This window comes from Phyllostomus hastatus, unplaced genomic scaffold (assembly GCF_019186645.2).
Source record: "Phyllostomus hastatus isolate PE091 unplaced genomic scaffold, TTU_PhHast_1.1 phas_contig_86, whole genome shotgun sequence".
In the NCBI taxonomy this organism is placed as follows: Eukaryota; Metazoa; Chordata; class Mammalia; order Chiroptera; family Phyllostomidae; genus Phyllostomus; species Phyllostomus hastatus.
The window spans coordinates 15,176,252-15,198,958 of NW_025333977.1; the positions used below are offsets into that span (position 1 = coordinate 15,176,252).

Below are 22,707 nucleotides of genomic sequence, written 5' to 3' on the forward strand. Positions count from 1 at the left end.
AATAAAAATATAAAATTGCATACTGTAGACGAAGTAGTAAAAATTGGTAGTAAAATACAACATTTGATTTAAAAAGGAGTGGAGAGAAAAATTAAAGACTCCCATAACTATGACATACGCAGTATTAAATAAAAATCGTAAGGCATGTTTTCATAGTTAAGGGTATCAGAAGCCTGTTTTTAAGTCTGTTAAAGTTCAAAATGAATAGTAACTTGACCTTTACAAATTACCAGAGAAAAATACATACTAAAAATGTTTCTAACATCAGGCTAATTTACTTGTGATCTTTTGCTAATGGGGGCACTTATTACAATTTAATTCAATATCTTTTCTTGAAAATAGCTTTTGCCTCTTTGGAACTTATAACCAAAATCATTACTCTGGTATTTATTTCTTTGGAGTTTTATTAAATAAGTCTAATACCTTTTCCTCTGAAAGGTATTCTTTTCTTGAGGGGAGGAGTGGATAGTTCATAAAATACGAAGAGGTGGGTAGTTTTCAGGCTTACAGTTAAATATTGAAAGGTAAATTTAATATATTATTTCACTTTATTCAGTTTTCTCACTACTTTCCATCAGCTTTAGTTTCTAGTTTTGCACCATTGAAGCCATTCTACGTATTTTTCCCCATGTGTCACAAATCTTGGCTCCTGGGATCTTTCTTCTCTTCTCCAGCTGCTTTACCTTACAAAGGAATGTCCATAGTAGGCAACACCTTCTTTGTAAAACTTTAATTTTTTTCTTTTCTGGCTCAAAAGCAATTGGTATGTCCTGCTCCACCACTCACTGAATAACGAAGGCTAAGTTGTTCAACCTCTCTGAGTCTGTTTCCTCACTGGGGTAGTCCTGTGGGGCAGTTGTGAGGATCACATAAATGATACATGTAAAGCATTCAGCACAGTGCTCCATCATCTAGTCAGTGGTCAATCACTTTTCTATTATGTTTCTTTTAGGAAAATTTAAGTACACTGAAAACTACACAGAGGAAAAATTTATATCACTCAAACTTTTACTATTCTGAGATAACTAGTGGTACATATTAATATGATTCCTCATACATGTAGTATAGAAACTGTTTTGTTTTGAACATATGTGTTTTGTTATGAACATTTTCCCACGTAAGTTAGCACTTTTTCATAATAGGATTATTTTTACTGATGAGTTTTTAAATTTTATTTTTAAAGTATAGTTGACATACCATAACATGCCTTTAATAGCAGCATTGTTTTCCATTGCGTGGGCATCTCAGAATTTAATCAGCCAGTGTCCAGACATGTTTGCACACAAGTCTTTGATGCTTATCTTTGACTTTTTCTTAAAAATAGATTCCTAGAAAGACATTTGCTAGGTAAAAGATGTAACTATTTTAAGGTTTTTGTCACTTTTTTTTTTCATTTTCTGTCTAGGATTATTTGATTTATAGTCACAGTGTAGAAGACCAGTTTTCTTTTCCTTCAGATTTGGTACTTGTCTCCTTGTTTTAATCTCATTCTATTTCAGTGCATTTTATCTTTTAAAAATATTTTTTTACCCTGGCTGGTGTAGCTCAGTGGATTGAGCATAGGCTGCAAACCAAAGGGTTGCTGGTTCAAATCCCACTCAAGGCACATGCCTGGGTTGCAAGCCAGGTCCCCAGTAGGGGTGCATGAGAGGCAACCACACATTGATATTTCTCTCCCTTACTTTGTCCTTCCCTTCCCTTCTCTCTAAAAGTAAATAAATAAAATCTTACAAAAATTTTATTGTTGACACTATTACAGATGTCCCCTATCACCCCACCACCGCCTTTGCCTACCTCCAGCCAGCCCCCACCCGCTCCCCCGGCCTTCACCGCAGTGTGGTCTGTGTCTATGGGCTAGGCATCTATGTTCTTTAGCTAATCCCTTCACCTTCTTTCATCCAATCCCCTCACCCACTCCCTCTTCTGAATTTTTTTCAGTGCATTTCAGACTCCACTCAAAGCACATTTTTCCTCAGACAATATTTGATCATTTACTTTATTCCTTAACATTTTTCAGTTTCCTGCTACTGCTACAAGTCAAAACTCCCTGTTTAACAGGGAGGTAAACCTTCAACTGCCAGCTTTCTCCTACCAACTTCATTTCTTATTATTTCTCCCTGTGAACTCATAGTCATTATTTTCTAGATTGCATTTCTTTCCTTCAGTAAATGCCCCTTACCTCAAAACTGATTTTAAACTACACTAGAATGATTTCCTGATTCTTTCTCTCATCCCTTATCAATTTGTCTCCCTAGAGGATGGCCAGCACTGAACAGAGCTCTTACGTTAAACAGATATCTTAATTCATTTCAAGATTCATGCCTGTTTTTGTATCGCGTTGGGAAATGTGTTTTTCCAGTACTTCACGTGTGTGTTGTTTGCACATTAAAATCGCAGGTTCCTTTGCGGCAAAGGCTTGCTCTTCCAACAGTGTCAAGTCGAATGCGCCGTACTCAGCAGACACTCGATAAATTGGAATTGGATGGCTGACGGGTTTTCTTTTAAAGATGAATTGTGAAACAGTTAGCAGCTTTTAAATTACACTTTGCACTCCAGGTAGCCATTTTTTTTAACAAACAGTAAATAGCTTCTGTAGCGTAATGACCAGTGTCAGCATTCTGCCAACTAGGTTCCCAGAATTTAGATCCTTAGTCATTCTGCTTCTTACCATTCATCCTTTTCGTCCACTGAGTCCTCTTTACAGGGTTTACTCCAGGCCTTTCCTCTCTTCCAGGCTGAAGTTGGCATGGATAACATAAATGCATGCAAATTCTGTAAGATACAGTCCTTACTTCAGCCAAACTGGGGAGCTAAAATACCTATACCTACACAGATACCTATATAAATACCTGTAAGTTCATCCGTGGTCCTTAGGTGGGTTTACTAAAAGAGTGTGTAGCATTTGAGCCCAACTTTGAAGGATGTGAAGGACTGGCCAAAACCAATAATTTGGCTGCTTTCACTGAAAGTTGTTGTGAAGATACAGAATGGTAACAACATGCATTGCTCGGAGAAGTATGAAGTACTGCACAAATGCAAGATTCTGATAAAGGTAACAATGCAGGTGTGGATGGCAAAAGGAGGTTTACAATTGTTCTATGGGAAATGATGCAATAATTAATAGGTAATACAAGAGTAACTCTGTGTTTCACATACTCACAACTGCAAACCTACTTTTGCCCCACCGTGTATTACTGTTTCCAGAATAATTAGGTTATAAGAATATGCAATTAAGGATTTAAACTTCCAATAGCTCTTATTAATTAAAAATGGGTAAATAGTCCTAGATTTTAATTTTGTCTCTCACTTCATTTTTGAATTTCAGCGGAATTTGAAATTTTAAAATGCTCTTTGTATTATACATTACTTGTGCAATAATTCCAATCTCAGTTAATAATACGTCAGCCTGTTTTTTTAATTGAGATATAATTGACATTATATTAGTTTGAGGTGCACAATATAATGATTTGAGATTTGTACAAACAGCAGAAGGATCACCACGGTAAGTCTAGTTAACATCTATCACCACACACAGTCACATTGTGTGTGTGTGTGTGTGTGTGATGAGAACTTTAGATATCTGCTCACTTAGCAACTTTTAACTATACAATACAGTATTTATGATTCACTATAGTCACCACACCGTGCATTGTATCTTCAGGACTTATTTATTTTATAATTGGAAGTTTGTGCCTTTTGACCACCTTTACCCATTTTGCACCCTTCTCCCCATCTCTGCCTCTGGTGATCAGCAATCTGTTCTCTGCATCTATGAGTTTGGTTTTTGTGTTCTTTTTTTTTTTTTAGATCCCACTGCACACAAGTGGGGTCATATGGTACTTGTATGACAACCTGGTTTTAAAGCATAGGTGCATGCTTGAGCATAAGGTTTTAACTGCCATTTGAATACATTTAGAGCATCGTCACAGTAAAAGGTGATTTCTTGAAAAATCTTGTAAGAATCTAGTATTTTGCTGGAATTATTTCTTTTTGTCCCTCCTAAGAATCTTTTCCAATGGAAAGAACTCTATATATGAAGTTATACTGTTTTAGAAATGAAATGTCCAAGTATAAATTCAATATAACAAAAAATATAGGTTCTATTTAAAGACCTATATCATAATTTTAGAAAAGTAGATCAGTGGACACAATTGGAAGGAAAAGTGTGGTGTGCTTTCAGTTATACAGAGTACACTAGTATTTATAAAATGTGCATTATAGAATTATTTCCTGTACCTCACAGATATTTCCAAGGGAAAAAAATTAAAGACAGATGTACACTGAATAGCAAGGTAATATGAGTTTAAAAATAGTTATTCTGCAGTGTGCCTCTTCATTGTCCAGTGTCAAGAGAAAATTGTTACTAAACTCTAGAATTAAATTTGTTGTACTAATATACTGAGTCCATTTACATTTTATGGAATAACTTCATTTGTTCTGCACTAGGTGGCTGGCAGATAAATTGAACAATGTTTGGTGATATTTTAAAGTTGTGATTTCATCAGCAACTGACTTTAGGGGATATAAATATAAATCTGAATATAAAAAGTGCTGTGTGCTATATTTGGCTACTCTGAAGACTGAAAAACAACTTTCCCCACTATTTCCCAGTGGACTTTTCCTGGAAGTCAGTTGTCATTGTTCTGGCAAGTTTCTTTTCCTCCTAAATTGTGCAACATTTAGAAGAAAAAATATGAAGTTTACAAAAAACATTTTAAAGATAATTTTTAAATTATAGAAACATTAAAAATATATTAAACAATACAGATGTGTCTTTTTTTTTATTCTAGGCCCATACCACAGAGACAGTTCTTTTTAATAGTTTATTTTATTTTGGTTTCTAGTAGTTGTGAGTATAATTTTAAACAATATACGTATGCTTTAATTTATTTCATCAATTTCAGACCCTATGCACAGCAAGGAGATGCCACACTCTTGGCATTTTCAAAAGATATGTTTTAAGAATTTCAATTTCCCTGATTCATACATACTACTCTGTCACTTAACTTATCCCTTAAAATTCTGTTTAACTGTGATTCTCAGCTGGACGGCAGAAGAGTATGCTATTTCCCTAGCCCCCTGGAAGAATACATTAGAATCTTTGGTAAGGTCTTTGTCAAAATATACATGCCTTTCTTTCTACTTCCATGTTTACCTGGTTGAAAATCAGTGCTGGTAATTTCCGATGTTACTAGTTGGCAGTGCATCGTGCAATACTATAGAGGCAGGAAAAAAAACAAAAACAAGTTAAAAATAATGTATATATAAAAGCTGAGACATTTAGGCAATAAGCAGCTCTTTGTTTCTGGTTAAAGGATATTGTCTTAGATACTTTCTTTTTCCATTTATCCCATTATTCCATTATCAGGTCATGCAGAGGGCTCTCCTTTCTTTTCACTTCGGTGAGAGTTCCTGTGTGAGCATTAATGAGTAGAGAACAACCAAACAGAGCATGGATGCAGTAGTGTAGGCAGGCTTGCTGCTGAGATGACCAGCTTCAGCCTTCTAGACAAGGGCAAGTCATAGGTTTTATATCCAGTAACATGACTATTATGGGGCCTTCAGAGGTCAATGGAATAGTTGTTGAAACTTCAAGCACTAACTCCATGAATGAAAAACTAAATCCATCTTCTTTTATACCTTTCTACCTGGTATAAAACTCTTAGAAGTCTGTGATTCTGCGTATTTGAAGATTCCCCTTATTTGTTGCAGTGGAGACAGAAATGGCAATGACAGGGATGTGCTTGTCCAAAGGGTTGGCTCCCCGGTGCTTTGAGTTTTTGGTGCAGCATCTGCACACCTGCGCACCTGCGGTGAAGTGAAAAGCCTCAGAGGAGACACACTAATGGGCTCTCTACCTGTTGTATTTGCAGACTGCGGCTGAATATGTAAAATCTCGGCTCCCCGAGGCCCTCAAACAGCATCTGCAGGACTACGAGAAAGACAAAGAAAACAGTGTATTGTCTTACCAGACAATCCTCGAACAGCAGATCCTATCAATTGACCGAGAGATGCTGGAAAAATTGACTGTGTCTTATGATGAAGCAGGTATGTTTGTCTTTGATATACACTTAGTCGCACAATTTTTTCTCCCTGAAGAGATTTCTTTATAGACTAGTTAAACATAAGTCCTTCTCTGAGGTGGAAGATGAAGGGCAAACCTCACTCAAAGTTATTTATCATGGATTAACAGTGCATTTCTTCTCTGCAGTTTTAGTATCAAAGATTTCATTAGGAGATCCTTAAAAATGTCTCTTAAATATCAAATTCCTTTTAAATGTTTGCTCTTTTTAAAATAGAACTTTCTGGCCTTTTTTCAATCATGTACTCTTAACTGATTTAATCTTTTAAAGTGTCACTTCAATTTTGGATACCAGCTGAAAACTTTTACAACCGATAATCCAAGAATTGTTATTTGCTTCAGAGCAAAATAAGCAAATTGTTATTTGCTTATTGTTATTCTTTAATTTCAGAGAATTTCTTTTCTAAAGAGGTGCCATTTTTCTTCTTAAAGTTTCAGGCTGAACTTAATTTTCTTTTTCTTTAGCTCTTCATTTAAACCCTAGCCCCTAATACCACACCAGATACTTGGGTTCACTGCCTCCCACAAGTTCATCCTATCCAAGGGTATAGACAGACCTCCTTATAAAACCATTTTTTATCTGTCACATGGTCTGTCAGCTTAAACCCAGTTTTAATGAAACCAGTGCAATATTAAATTCCAAAATTAATATTGGAATTATTAAAATCTTAAATGAAATTGAAGTTAGGATAAATATCCTGATTAAAATTGCCATACTTCCCTCAACCCAACAAAATGGAGAAAAAGGTACAGGAAAATAGGTTTTTAATGGTCAAATATTGATAGTATCAATCCCTATTTTCATACTAGGATCTTCTGTTTTTATTCTTACAAGGAAGCTGTTAGCATGCATCTTATTTTCTTTCTCCTGATCTAAACAGTCTCAATGGTGATGCTTTTAACATTTGATTTCAAGCTCAAATAGCAGACAGAAGAGCAAATTAAAAAACAGACATTAAGCTACATATGCCCAACCACTAACATAATTTTTTAAGTTATTAAACTGTCTCCATTTACATTCTACCATCTGATGCCTTTGCATCCCTGTCAGACAGGACCCGCATTTCTGGCCTTGCCCGGGACACCTCTGCTTTCTCTGATTCTCTTTGACTTGATTAACTTTCCAGACACATTGCCTTTCTTCCTCCTGCCAGGTGGTTAGTTACGTGGTTTCTGCATTTGCCTTGTTTTTAAGATTTCTGTCTTTGGAATTCTCATTCCACTCTCCTCTCATCCCTGATGAAGGGAAGTAAAGGAAGACTACCACTAGCCTAATCAAAATAATATTTACATATTTACAGCATATCAGAGATCACAGAACTCATGTGTTTCACTTACTTCCTGCCCCCAAAACCATTTTATGAAGAGAAAACTGAGACCACAGACTTGCCTGCAGTAACATAGTTACTTTGTTGTGGAGCTGGGACTCCAACCTTCTATTACAAATCGAGTTGGCTGTCACTGCACTTATGGGGGTTCTCAATCACTCAGTCGGCACTTGTTAAATGCATAGTGATACAGTAGGCAGTTGGAAGAAAGAGGGAAGAGTACTGAAAAGGCAGGGAGGAATCTGAGACGTTGAAAAGACAGATTTTTTTTTTTTAGAGAGGGAAGGGAGGGAGATAGAGAGAAACATCAATGTGCGGTTGCTGGGGGTCACAGCCTGCAACCCAGGCATGTACCCTGACTGGGAATCGAACCTGCAACACTTTGGTTCGCAGCCCGCACTCAATCCACTGAGCTACATCAGCCAGGGTGAAAACACAGATCTTGTTTAAAGTCTCGCTGGGGAGCTAAAACACCCATGCCTGATTTCAGGATAAAAATTTCTGATGAATTTTGGGCATACATATACTCTATGATATTCACAAGCTATTAGTTAAGCCAGGGGCGTGTGGAGTAAATCAATAGTGAAAGTGGCTCAAGTTTTTGATGGAATTCTCCAGGCGAGGGCATTAGTTTAAACCCTGAAGATCAATGACGAAGGTGGGTTTGTGAAGATGACAGATGCAGTCTGTGGGATGAAAGGCCCACGTAGACACCAATGAGGAAAGGAACACCAGCTGCCACCTCTCGCCACACAGATTTTCCTTCTTTGGGATAATTTTCCACTCACCTGTAGTGTTGTTGAGCACCTCCTAATACGCAGAGGTACATGTGTACGTGGCCTTTGGGAGCCAATGCTTTGGCACAGAATCAGTGTATCAATAAACTCTGCAGCATGAAACAGTGGAAGTCACTATAGGACTGAGAGTCAGAGAATCTAAATTCCAGGCTTTTTCTCTTAGCTTAACAGTGATCTTTAGCAAATTAATGTCTTAGAGCCTCTGTTTCTTCATCCATGAATTTGGGCTAATAATATCTCACAAGGTTATTACGATAAAGTGCAGTCAAACCTCGGTTCTGAAACATCTTGGTTCTCGAATGAATTGGTTCTTGACCAAATTGATCATGGAAAAAAACATCTCAGTTGTCTAACAAAATTTCGGGTCTTGATCCTCTACTGGATATCCCCCTCATGCTGATATCTGTATGATCAGTCACGCATCTCTCAGGCTACAAACAAAGGAGATTCTCTTTATAGACAAATTGCTTCTCGAGATCCCACTGTATATATTTGAGGAAGTCCTTACAAATCATATTACATGTGCACTAATGCTGAGTGAGAGCAGATTTGCTTCTCGTCTGTCCCTCAGACCAGTTTAAAATAGTCAGAGTTTCTTTCTTGGTATGTAATGTTTGGGGTGGCAGAGGCAAATTTTTAAAAATGATCTTTAAAAGCTTTGAGAAGTCAAGCAACATCTATTGTTAAATCAGCCACTCTGGGCTCACTCTGCCCTTGGTCATTTCTGCATTGGGTGACACACTTGGAGGGGGCTGTGGACGCATGAGTCAGTGAATGTCACTGTATGTTGTAAAAGCAAAACTGCCTTCTCCTGCATTGCCTATAAATTAAGGATCTCATTCAAAGAGCAAGGAGAAAATAAGAAAATTTATTGCTATTAGAAAAATAGTTTACTGTAATACAAAAGAATCAGGAAATAGAATAAGAAAGTAGCAATAGTATCTAATACCTTCAGATCTAAACATCTTCTTCTAAGACATTTATTTCCTTCAACTGCTTAGCTTCTTTCCATGCTCTCCCAATTTTTTACTTCCTCATATTCTTAATCTAGCTCTCCCAGTTTTAGGAAGTAGTTAATTGTTAATTAGAAGATCTCCTTGTCTGTAGGAGGTTAATTTATCCTTAATGCCTATCCACTGATAAATCAGCCTTGTGACTTTAGGACAGTTACCACTGTCTGTGGCTTCTAAGCATCTCAAAACCAATCAGTGAAAAACCCTTAGATATCTGTCTAAAAGCATTGGGTCAGAACCTTTTGTCCCGCCTCTCTCTTCTCTGTCTTCCCCTCTCAGCTTCCTCTTTTCCCCATTAAATACATACATATTTTAACATTTTATATACTTTTCCACAATTCAACTATCCTGCAACCTGACATTCAGCAAAGAAATGAGAAGGAAGTAAAAGCCACATGTAAGCCTACAGTGTCACAGAAGCTTTGGAATTTCACTTAGCATCTATATATTTTTCATTTCCTATAGTTCTTACCAGTTAGGTTATATTTTCCAATGTGATATTTTAAAAAATTCTTGTTCTAGCTTGGCTGGCATAGCTCAGTGGATTGAGCATGGGCTGCAAACCAAAGGGTCGCTGGTTTGATTCCCAGTCAGGGCCCACGCCTGGGTTTCAGGCCAGGTCCCCAGTGGGGGCTACATGAGAGGCAACCACACATTGATATATCTCTTTCTCTCTCTTCCTCCCTTCCCCTCTCTAAAGATAAGTAAATGAAAATTCTTGTTCTGACATTAAGTGTTACACTTTTATTACAGAAACAAATAGAAATAAGTAGAATGGTGTAATAAGAGAATAATAACCATCAGTAACCCTACCATTGTAAACATTTGGTATGTTTCCCTCACTCTAAGCATATTTGAAATGCTATTGATACCTAGCAGTGTTATATCCTACTTTTTTCACTTAGCACCATCACATAAGTGCTTCCTCATTTTATTAAAACCTCTTCACACAACAGTAATTTTAATGGCTACATGATATTCTGTATTTTGAAAGTACTACTCACTAAACATTCTCCTATGTTGAACATTTATGGTTTTCATTTTTGTTATTATGAATTATGCTGCAATGAATATGGTATGCATTTGTCTGCATTTCATATCACTCTGGAGAACAGACTTTAGAAAGCATCAGTTCAGAATTAGAATTGGAAAGAAAGGGAAGGGGGTGATACTGAGAGCAGCAAGGAATAAGAGCAATGAATAAATTCATAGAAATCTGTAAAAAACAGTTATCATATTCCCAACGTGGTGCTACACTCTAAGTCAAATAAGCATTCACAGACTGCAGTATGCATAGAGTTGACATCATTAATTTTCATAATGATGACCTTGAATCACAAAAGAAAAGGTTCAATAATGTTAATTATACTCTATATGTGAAAATTGGAATTGCGTAAACCATTTTAGAAAGATTTTCACCCAAATAATTTATTTTTAAATCCTGATTATTACAGGAATAAAGATGTTTTGTGGAATGATTGAAAGAGGTCTTGGAACCAAAAGACCCAGATTCTATTCCCAGCCCTGCTCCAACCAGATATATGACCTTGAGTAAGTCACTAAATCTCCGTAGATTTCATTTTCCTGTAAGTCAGAGGAATGAACACGCTCTCATAGATGTCTCCCATTTCTAAAACTCTGATTCTGGTCTCTTGGCAATGGAAAACGCAGGGAGCCATAGCTGCTGCAAGGTAGCATGCAGCGTCTTCTTGAACTCTCCGCTTTCTCTATCGCCCATCTCCTGTCCCCTCACACAGCCCATATAATTTACATAATATTCGGTTCAAAGACCGTCACTCAGCCTTCCTAGCATCCGCACATGAAGATGCCCAGGCGTACTTTTACCGGTGGGATGGGGAGCCAGGCAAAACTGGATTTTGGAAGGAGAGGTGCCGAGTCGTCATTCATGGATCATCATTCAGATAGATTAGGGATTTTTACTAACATTTATTAAGGCCTAACAAAATCTAGAGTAAGAAGATATGGTTTACATTTGATCTATTAATATTTTTATTGTAATTGGAGTCCACATGTATACACATTTTAATAGATTGGGCTTAGACAGAAATTTCCAAGGGGAGAGAAGTGGCAAGATTTAAGAAGTGATCAAAATAGCATTTTACACTATCTCAGAGCACATCATTAACCTAAATACTCATTATTTGTTATAGTGGGCAAAAGTTGAAGGGTTGAAATAGCAGGAGAGGGAATCTTTCCTTGCATTATTTATTTTTATGCCAGTATATTGTTCATATTTCTTTGAGTAATAAATTGTTTTAAATTTATTTTTAAGTTTAGGCATGAATAAATAACCTACATATTCCCTTGTTAAGGATGAAGTAGTATGGCTTATCAGGCCTTGTGTTTGAGGGACTTGTGAGGGGAGCACGCCCATTTCTTTGAGAGTGATATTCTTTGCTGCCCACTCAAGCACTGTAAGGCATGGGAGATGCAGTTTGGGAAAAGCTGAGTACATCTGTGGTGGGTGGATTGGCCGGCCAGTGGTGGTGTCTTGCTTCTGGCCTCAAGACAATTGTCCGAGTTTCAGCTTAGACCTCCTTCTCAAAGTCAAACCTAAGACCACCAATGTTTATTTCTGATCTTACTAGAAACCCACATAGCATTCCAATGAGCATATGTTCCTGCCATGTAAAAAGAGAACTTACAAGTAGAACGTGAACCAGACGCTGCAGGCGAGGGATGGAGAGAACTCAGCTGGCTGTTTATTGTGTTCATTTGGGCCTCAGTTAAAGCTGGGGACCTGCAGATCCATTTACAAAATTTTTAAATGCCTGGAGGTGAGAAAGAAGGGATAGCATTCATTTGCAGCCTCTGCTTTGTGATCCCCTGATGCAGCTCTGCCCTTGAAGTTCCTGAGAGAGGAGCCCAAGCAAAGCTATCTGCTGGGAAGACACACCACGTACTGCAATGTACTTTTTGGAAAAATAGTGTTTTAAAAGGGTGGGGGTATGTGTTCTAAGCAATTTAGAAAGTAGCTGGAGGGTTACCTCCTATTGAGCTTATTTTATTCTTTTTTAAATGGGTGGTACCTGAAAGTTACATCTACGATTTAATTGAGCCATTATTGTCATCAGTGATCTCATAAGGAAAGCCGTTTCCTGTCACAGGAAAAAATTGAACATACATCGAGAAACCAAACGTAGAAAAGAGATTGTGAATTATTTAAGGCCTTTTCAGGTTTTGTAAGAACATAAAAAATGCAATAAAAAGCATGTGCAAAAGTTCCTCACTCTAACAAATAGAGTGAATTTCTCTTCCTCGGTGCTTCTCAAACGGCTCCTAAGGGGAGAAGTGGCACTAAGGTTTCTTTACTTTACACCTTCAATCAGGACTCATTTCTGTGCTCAAAAGGTATTCTTGCCAGAGGCTTGCTGACAAGATTTAGAAGGAGGAGAACAACAGGGACCCATAAGAAATTTTTTTAAGAAGGAAATTGAGTATCGGTTGGGCAACCTCTGACAACAACTTCTGATTTTCTGTAAAAAATTAACTTATATCTTTCCATTATAAGAGTGATATAAATACATTTGAAACATTTTTAAAATACGGAAAAATAGAAGAGGAAAAGAAAATTTCTAATTCTACCACTTAAATATAAACACCATTTTTAGTATATTTACTTCTAATCAATATACTCTGCTGGGTTTTAATGATTTCTGCCTAGCTTTGTACTTTTTTCTCACGTGACATTGAAATATAATGCTATTTCTCCACGTGTTACCAGGCATGGTCCTGGCCCCAAGTGGGTCTGCCTAGGGCCAGCTGCAGTGTGTGGGTTCTTGAATTTGTGTAGGAAGGAGTTCACAACACGAATCCAGGTGACGATGAGGATGCATTTATTAAAGTTGGGGTCAGTGAGACAAGGGAGGGCTTAGCACAGAAGAAGCAACAGGAGAGCCTGGGCTGGGCTGCCTTAGCTCCCCGGGAGGTCAGACGAAAGGGGGCTTTGGGGCAGGTCTGGGAATTAGTCAGGTCAAGCTGCCAGCTGCCCATTGCCGTAGAGTTTAGGAGACTCTGCCTGTGAAGAAAGGAGTGGAGGGAAAGAAGGAACAGGAAAATGGCACCTGCTGCTCCCCTGAAGGAGAGCCTACCTGTGCTGGGTCCTTTGTCTTGAGGCTCTTGTCTCTCTCTCCTGCAGGCTGGAATCTTAGGGGAGCGCTCAGGGAAGGGTTTCAGCAGAATATTCATCAGTTCTCCGAGTGAGACCTTTTAGGGTCATGGTCTCCTCTGATGGGTCATTGAGGCGTCTTTCATCATTGCAGTCTGTCCTGGAGCTGCCCGCCTGGTTTTGCTGCTTTTCTGGGCCTGGAGCTAAAATACAGCTGAGGCCTGGGTATTATCTCCAGGGAGCAAAGGCCAGGGGACGTGAGGTAACCCTGGGAGATAAGGTCCTTGCTTTGCAGTTTTGCTCCTCCAGGCCTTTGCCCTGGTGACCACCTGCCCCTGGCTGTAAATTGCTCAGCCATGGTGTTCAGCTGTCTGTCTGTTTCACTATTCCATTTGCCAAGGAATTTTCCTCACTTCTCACTATCCTGTCTCATGTGCTCTTATAAGCTACTCACGGAAGTAATTTGTAATGGCTGCATAATATCCTATTAAGTTCTATGCCACCATTCCTTTAAGCTTTCTATATTTTCAACACAATCCCTCTCTGTACCCATGTTTCAGTTCACATCACTATGCAGAATCCCTGAATTTGGAGGTGTGTTCCTTGTGAAAAGGTGAGAATAGAAATTTGATGAACAAAAACACAATGAGGATGTTTGTAATGCAGCCAATTTTTAGTCATGCAACAGTGGAGGCGAGGACATACATAAATAGTCAAAATCCACTTATAGAGAACTTCTTTCTGGCCAGTAATCCCAATGCTTTTAACCAAGCTGATTGGAATTTCTTAAACTTCCCCTTCTATGTCATAGATTGAAAAAGCCAAAAGATAGGGGGTGGGGAAGTCGTAACCAAACAAAGTGTCTTTCCATCTACAAGCTAGAAAACTGTTCCCATGGCAGGTTGAAATTATACGAACATGTGATTCGAGAGCTCTGGGGTTGGTTTCTGTGTCTGTGGTGAGACACTGTGTCACAGGTGGTCACAGGTGACCAGGTTCTCGGTGATGGTGGGCAAAGAGCTGAACCAACCACACCGAGTTTATAGCAGAGAGAGAGCAGATTTATTAAGCGATAGTACACTCCACAGAACATGGGAGCAGGTGAACTCCAAGCAGAGAGATTGACCGTAGGGGATGGAGGGATTCTATTCTTTTAGGGTGGATCTTTCCTGGCTAGTTTTGGTGGGTTTTTAATGAGCGTGTGCAAATAGTTGCATTACTTTAAAGCTACTGCACATGTGGTCTCCTATGATTTTCCTTGCATGGCCACCAGAGAAGGGGGTGGCACAATGTTAATTTATTATAATGTTATTATAATGAAGCAGGGGTTGTGTAGCATCTTCTGAGCAGGTGCGTTCATGAGTCACCATGATTTAGCGCTTTCCCAGAATTGGAACAGCGGGTCTTAGAGCAGGGTCTCTGTCCTGTATCAACCTCCTTTATCTCAGCCCTGGGGCACCTCCAGAATTTCCTCCTTCCTGACTATCCCCTGCCTTAATTGCACCTCTCTACTTGGTTTCTCCAACTTTAAAATAAAAATATTGGATTTTGCATGTTCTTAGGTCTCTCCCAGCATTGGCCATGTGTCATTCTGTCTTCCGTTCCCTCAGCATTCGTTGGCTCATTCACTTACTGACTCTGTAAACACTAACTGAGCACTAATGAGCCAGGCACTGTGCCAGCCTTTGGGAACATGGGGATGACCACGTGGTCGTCTTTCATTGCAGGTCTGTATGTGTGTACGTGAGTGTGCACACATACGTGGCAGCGGGAGGTCAGGGAGAGGGACAGTGGTAGGAACGGGTAAGTAGAGTGGAGTCAGTGCTGTGTTCAGAGGACAGCACCAGAGGAGGAAGGAATTAGGTTTAGGATAGAGAAGGTATTCTTAAATAAATCAGAAAATCATAGGAGAACCCATAAGTCTCTTGAAGTGTTCATCTTGAAGTTTAATTAATATCAGTTGCATTTTTAAAAATAGGCCTATTGTGAGTAATGCTTTTTTCCTTCTTTGCTTCTATAACTGTGGTTATATGCCAATGCCTTATACAGATCTATTCTTGCCCTCTGCTATTAACATCACCTTCCACAGTCTAAGTGTTACTCTCCAAATAGTATTAATTAGTTTCCATTAATCAGCTTATGTTAATGTTATCAGCACTGCCAGTTTTCTAATGCGATCTCCAAAATTAAAAAAAAAATTGTGTAAGTGCTATCGTAGGGAAAATATACTGATCTGAGTTTTGCACTGAGCAAAATAAAATTTTAAGAACTCTGCTAAAGCCCTGGCTGGTGTGGCTCAGTGGACTGAGTGACGGCCTGTGAACCGAAAGGTTGCTGGTTTGATTCCCATGCAGGTTACATGCCTGGATTGCTGGCAGGGTCCCCAGTTGGGGGTGTGTGAAAGGCAACCGACTGATGTATCTCTGACATATCAGTGTTTCTCTCCCTCTCTTTCTCCCTCCCTTCCCCTCTCTCTAAAAATACATAAATAAAATCAGAAAAAAAAAAAACTCTGCTGAAAATACTGAAAGCCACAAGCTTAACACTTTCTTAGAACCAGGAAGCGTGACCTCTGGTGATTAGCACATTGACTGGAGCTGTTTGTCACTCAAATCAAGTTGCCATTGTTAGCCACAAGGGAAGTAATATTACTACCTTGCTCTAAAAAAGTATTTGATTGTGAGGACTGGAGAAAATATGTGTACTTTGAAGAAAATAATTGTACCAGGTGGTCACAATGCCAGGCGGCACTGGCCAGGCAGAGACAGGATGCGGATGCTATCTGTATCTCTTCCTTTCTGTTCTGTTGGAATTTTGGAACCAAGATCCTGTAGACCTTGTTGGAATGTTTGTAATAAATTTTAATGAGACCCAAGTTAATGGTAAGCCCTTCAATCTTTAGGGGAAAATAGGATAGTATTAAAGTACCCAAATTTCTAATATATTACTGTCCATTTGTATTAGTGAGAGGTGAGCAAAATGCATCTTCTGGCTGACTGGGAGATGGAAGATCTGTGATGATAGGCAGCTGGACTGCTGTTTAATGCCATATTGTAAGGATGGTAAGTTCAGTCTGTGGGAGCTGCTAGCCACTCTGAAGTTTCGTCTGACAAATTGCATCTGTGAGGCAGTTTTCAAGCCACCTTCTCGTGCCCAGGGGAATTCTCTTTTTGTTTCTTTCTTTAGTGAATGTCCTTGTCTCAAGGCTTTGTGGCTTAAGCCATGCTGACGAATCTGGTTTGATGAAGAGTTTCTACAGTGTATACCCCCAGGAAGCACCTGAATGTGCCCTTATAGTTCTGCAGTCAATCCAAGGGATCTGGAAATCGACTAGATAGAAATCACTAGGAAAAATACTTCATTCTCACAAACATTTACTGTACCGGATTCTGGCTGGGTGCTGAGTGTCTTAAAAATGGAGAAGGACAGTTGAGTTAGAAGTCCTCTTGCTTTGAACTGATTGCCAGTCTTGACTGTTGTTCTATAAATCTGTCTTCTAAGACCTGCTTCAAAATCACACACTTAGCTGTCTTCTTTTTTTTTGCTTGAGGCTGGGCTTTTCATTCCTCTGATCTCGGCCTTTCTCATTCAAAATTACCTTTCTGTTATTTACATTGGGTTGGTAAAAAGGTTGTTTGTTCTCCGAGCCCCGCTTGCCCCCAAGATGGCTCTGGTAGCACTTAGTTGTCCTTAACTTCTTTTGACACAATTTTGTTAGATTGTGTTGTGACAGCTGTCATATCAGCATGCATTTAAAAAAATCAAAATTGGTGAATTTGTATGTAGCCATTTTAACATTGAAGATAGAAGAAAACACGCAATATTTTTGGCAGATTATGCTTTATTATTTTAAAAAAGGTGAAAATGCAACTGAAATGCAAAAAAAATTTGTGCCATGGTGCTGTGAGTGATAGAACTTGTCAAAAGTGGTTTGCGAAGCTTTGTGCTGGTGATTTCTCTCTGGACGATGCTCCATGGTTGGGTAGACCAGCTGAAGTTGATAGAGACCAAATCGAGACATTGAGAACAATAAATGTTCTACCACACGGGAGATAGCCAACATACTCAAAATATCCAATTTAACAAAGTTACTGGTGAAAATGAAAAATGTGTCTTTTTGGCCGACCCAATGCTTACTTTCTGAAAGTTGATTTACCATATATACAATAATAATGTTACAGTAAAAATAGAGAATCAAGGCCACAAAAAGAGAAGGAAGCAAATGTACTAACCACGAAGAATAGATAAAATAGTTTTTCACTGGAGACAACTTCTGGTACTAAAGTTGATGGAGAATTTTACACCAAGCACCTTGTAGATGGGACATTAAACATCATCTCCGCCTGAGTTCCACCAAAGCAGAGCCTGAAATAAAAAGCTCGAGTGCAGATAGTTAATCCAGGAATGGGATCCCTAGGAGCTGAAGTGAGGGCCATTGGGGGTGAAAGACGAAACAAGGGAAAGCTAATTCAAGAACATTTACAGAGTTGGTCTCCATAGCGACTGCTGCTTAAACCTACTAAAGAAGCGTATTAATGATGGCCCAGAACCATTCACCAGGAGGTAAAGGGGGAAGCATTTAGCTGCTAGTGCCCTCCCCTCATTTGTCAAGGGTAGCTCCACAGACATTAGCTTCCCTACACTTCTGGCTAACATATGCCCAAGTGCCAAGTGGGTTCTGCAGGTACCCCACACTTTGGCAACAGGGAAGCTCCAGGGAAGGAGCAAATGTAAGTATAAATGGTTCAAGGCAAGGCTGCATCTGGGCTGAGCTGGTCCCTGTACCAGTAGCTGGGTTAAAAGTTGGGAACAAGCCCTGGCTGGTGTGGCTCAGTGGATTGAGCTTCAGCCTGTGAACCAAAGGGTTGCCAGTTGGATTCCCAGTCAAGGCGCATGCCTGCGTTGTGGGCCAGGTCCCCAGTAGGGGGCACATGAGAGGCAACCACACATTGATGTTTCTCGCCCTCTCTTTCTCCCTCCTTTCCCCTCCTCTAAAAATAAATCAATAAAACTTGTAAAAAACAGTTGGGATCAACAGTGTGTGAAATGGTACATAGGAGATGTCCCGTACAAGTACAACAAATGGAATCTTAAAACTAGTTTACAGGACATGCATGCAATTTCATATTATGGTTATTTCTTATGCAACAACCACCTATGAAAGCTGAGGATACATTATTCATGTTTTTTAAAGCTCCTGTGAAGCATGTGGCTATGTCTAATGCAGGGAGTGCTCAGACACATTTACAGAAAAATCTTACATACAGCAGAAGACAGAAGGTGAGGATTCTTTGATTGATGTAAAAGTCCTTAGCTCCCCAGCTCTAATAAAAATAAATTGACTAATCCTCATTTGTATGATGAATAAATTGAAGTCCCTTACCTCTTTAACCTGAGTGGCATAGTGAGATCCAACTTTCAAACTGGCTTGTGTTTTTTCATATAAGTAAAAAAAATAATTATCTCCCATAGGTAATTCACAATAGTGGTTACTCTGGAAAGGGAAAGCTGAGGAAGAAGACTTAGTTTTTTACTGAGTCCTCTTATTTGAATTTTTAACTTTGCCCATGTATCTTCTATTTTTTAAAAATTTACAGAAAAATAAATAAGACTAAACAAAATCATCCTAGTACATTTACCCTTATCTTTAGTGCTAGAAATGGAATATAATAAGGCAGAAAGCCATTCTCTTCATTTTCAATAAAACGTTTCACAAAGCTGTGTGTATCCCTGGACTAAGTCAAGAAAGGAACTGAGTGACAAAGCCCACCATCACGGGACTGCAGGGTCGGGGGTAGAGAAAGTCAGTAGTGGGACCAGGTCAGCACTGTGCCAGGGAGCACGTGGGCTGCAGAGCCCCTGCCACAGGGCTCTTGCCCTGAGCCAGAACTGGTCCCAGAGTCCAGAGAGGGCTGGTCCTATTGGGGAAGAAGAAGAACAGTATTCATGGGCAGTGAGCTGTTGGGATTCAGCAGTTCCTGATCTTACTTCCTGTTGGTTGACTCTCCTTCACCCTGAATTTGATATTCTTATGTCTGACAAGTTGCCTGACTTGCCGCTTTACTTGGCCTTTTAGTCAGATTCTTTCTTTCTGGAACTACAGCCAAACCTCTACTGATTTTCTCGTAAGGAAGTATAAAAAGAGGAAAGAGTCTAGGCTTTGAAGCCAACCTGGCTTCATGATGATGCCTTATGTCAGACCTTCTGGGGCTTCTTCTGAGAACCACAGATAATGTGTGGAAGATGCTGGACAGATGGTAGACCTGCTGAATGATGGCCTTTCTGTTATCTTTGCTGTTACTTAACTTTGAATGTACTTAGCATAGTACATAGGGGTATTTTTTCAATCTCCTTCATGGTAGAGAGGATTAACTATCTTGCACTTTGTATACATTAACTTCCTGTCTAGGAAAGGAAAAAAAAACCAGCAAAATACTGGCTCTGTCAACCTCCTCTTCCTTCCTTCCTTTGTCTTTTCCTTGGTGGAAAGCAGTTCCTCAAGGTAAGTGTATCTATACTATGTTTTTTCTTTTTTCTTTTAAGATTTTATTTACTTATATTTAGAGAGGGGAAAGGAGGGAGGAAGAGAGGGAGAGAAACATCAATGTTGGTTGCGTCTCTTGCATTCCCTAGTGGGGACCCAGCCTGCAGCCCAGTCATGTGCCCCAAATGGGAATTGAACTGGCAACCTTTCGGTTCGCAGGCCAGCACTCGATCCACTGAGCCACACCAGCCAGAGCTGTACTATGTTTTTATATGTCTGTTTCTTTGTACTTTTTCTAATGCTGTATATTAGTTATTTCTTGGTACATAACAAATTACTCCAAAATTTAGTAGCTTAAAATAATAAATGTTAATTATCTCACACATCTTCTGAGTATCCAGAATCCTGATTGGTTCCCCCTTAAGGTTTCAGTCAGGCTGTCAGCCAGGGGAGTTGTCTCTGAAGACTCGGGCTGGGGGTGCTGCTTCCAGGCTCCCCTATGTGGCTCTTGGCAGGAGGCTTCAATTCTTTCCCACACAGGCCTTTCCACAGGCCGTCTGTGATGTGCCTTCTCGGTGTAAGTGACCTAAGAGAAAGAGCAGGAGTACTTGAGACAGAAGCTGCAGTCTTTTATAACCTAATATTGAAAGTGGCATACCATAATTCCTGCCATCTCCTCTTACTCACACAGACTAACCTTAATTCAGGGTGGGAGGGCAATGCAAGAGTGTGAATCCCAGGAGAAACGGTCATTGCAGGCCTCCTGGAGGCTGGCCACCACAGTCTGTGCTGTGAGAATAGTCTATTCTGACTCTGCCAACTCCTTCATCTCCCCTCTATTATTGTCACCTTTTCCTGTCATTTTTTTTCTTGTGCCCTGGATTGAATCCACAGCCGATTACATGGGCCAATGCTCCAACCAACTGAGCCACCCTGCCAGGGTGGCTGAGTTCATCTTTTTCTTTTAACCCTCACCCAAAGACATGCTTATTGATTTTAGAGGGAGGGAGAGAGTGAGAGAAACATTGGTGCAAGAAAGAAATATTGATCAGTTACCTCTCACATGTGCCCGACTGGGAACCAAACACGTAACCCAGGCATGTGCCCTGACCAGGAATTGAACCCGTGACCTTTCAGTTTATGGGATGATGCTCCAACCAGCTGAGCCACACTGGCCAGAGCCCTCTCATTTTTTAATCACTGCCTATGTCCCACTTCCATTAAGTCCAAAGCTGGAGTGTTCAACCCTGGAACCAGCACCAGGGTGGCCTTAGGATTGTTTAGACTCAGCATCCTTTCCCATAATTGCAATTTATGTTTCATTTGATCAGTGGCAATGCCCAAAATGTACTGGTTATTAAATATTTTGATTATCACTTCTGACTGCTCAACCCATAAAGATATTGCTTTTTAGAGCTTCTTTACACAATGCCCAGTGTCTTCGTTTCTTCAGGGTGCTATAACAAATACCACAGACCTATTATACCACCCAGCTAAAAACAACAGAAATTTATTTCTCACAGTTCTAAAGTCTGAAAGTCTAAGAATAGGGTGCTGTCATGGTCAGGTGAGGGCTCTCTCCTGGCGCATATACTTCTGATTTCTTATGTCCTCACGTGATGGAAGGGGATAAGGAGCTCTCTTGGGACTCTTCTGTAAGGGCACGAATCCCACTGATGAGGGCTCCACCCTCATGTCCTAATCACCTCCCAAATGTCCCATGTCTAATACCATCATATTGGGCATTGGGATTTCAACATTAGAATCTGAGGAGGACACAAACATTCAGACCATAACACAGATGTTCCTCTACAGACATGAAATTGAAGCTTTGTTTTTCACAGTAGTGTCCTAAATGCTTCTAGATTAAGGCATTTCTCCCTAAATTGCAGTCATCTCTGTCTCACTGTATCTCCCCTCTCTCTCCCCGCCCCCCTCTTTCTTCATTATTCCCACACGTACCACTTTCATTTTATTTTTTTCTCTTTTTTACCTTTAACTGGCTATGTCTAAAATTTAACCCATTTAATTTTTTTAATTTTCATTAAATAATTTGACACCCTGTTCTGTCGAGTGGATGAGTAGAATAACTAGATAAATAGTTTTTATATTTGGCCCAGCAGTTGCCTTAAGTTAAAAAAAAATGTGTTTCCTCTCCTTTCTTTATTGCTTCTTGGCTGTCTCTTCCACTCTGTAGAGGAAAAGAAAAGAAGCAAAGATAAGGAAGTCACTGACTATCTTGTCTGTCTCTTCCACTTTTTACTATGCCATAATTTCCCTTACTCGAGGTCCTCTGCTCTTCTACCAAAGCCCTGTCTCAGATTCTTTGTTCCCGAAGAGAACAGCTGTAAACAAGTGAGTCTCTCATTGTGTCGGCATTAGTGGAAGAAGAATGTGCAGGTAGCTAACACGTAACTTTCTCATTTCCTAGTTGTTACTTTGTGGCTAGATTTTTAAAAATGTTTTGAGGAAAAATATTATTTTTGAGAAAAGCTATATATTTTAAACCTAGCACTCTTTTCAAATTGCTTTGCAATCTACAGGAAATTCAATCTGAGATTAAGCATTAAAGAGCTAGGGAAAATGAAAATGCCCTCATGGAATTAGAGATGCATTTGATTTTTGCACTTAGGATTCAGCCTGTGAAAAGTATTGGCCCATGTAAATACAAAGAAATAAATTCAGCCAATTTACCTACTTTTCTGCAGGCCTGTGTGTATTTTCAAAATTGTTCCTGAAAGAGTTATGGGCCTGGTGTAATTGCATTTGCAAATACAATGCAGGAAGGTCTAGTGTTCAGAGTACAGTTAGGTGTGTTAATTTTCTCTTCTTGCTGTAGTGTTGGTAACTTCAAGCCTCTTCAGTTGACAGTAC

The 22,707-nt window shown here is 39.5% G+C and overlaps 1 protein-coding gene across 3 annotated transcripts in view; it reads left to right on the plus strand.

Annotated features, from left to right (window-relative positions):
• PPM1L (protein phosphatase, Mg2+/Mn2+ dependent 1L) overlaps nt 1-22,707 on the plus strand; it is a 244,071-nt gene that overhangs the window by 166,985 nt on the left and 54,379 nt on the right. For all 3 annotated transcript variants that reach the window (XM_045851343.1, XM_045851345.1, XM_045851344.1), the window contains exon 2: nt 5,874-6,048. In XM_045851343.1, coding sequence (XP_045707299.1) covers nt 5,874-6,048 — 175 coding nt within the window. The remainder of the gene's footprint in view (nt 1-5,873; nt 6,049-22,707) is intronic.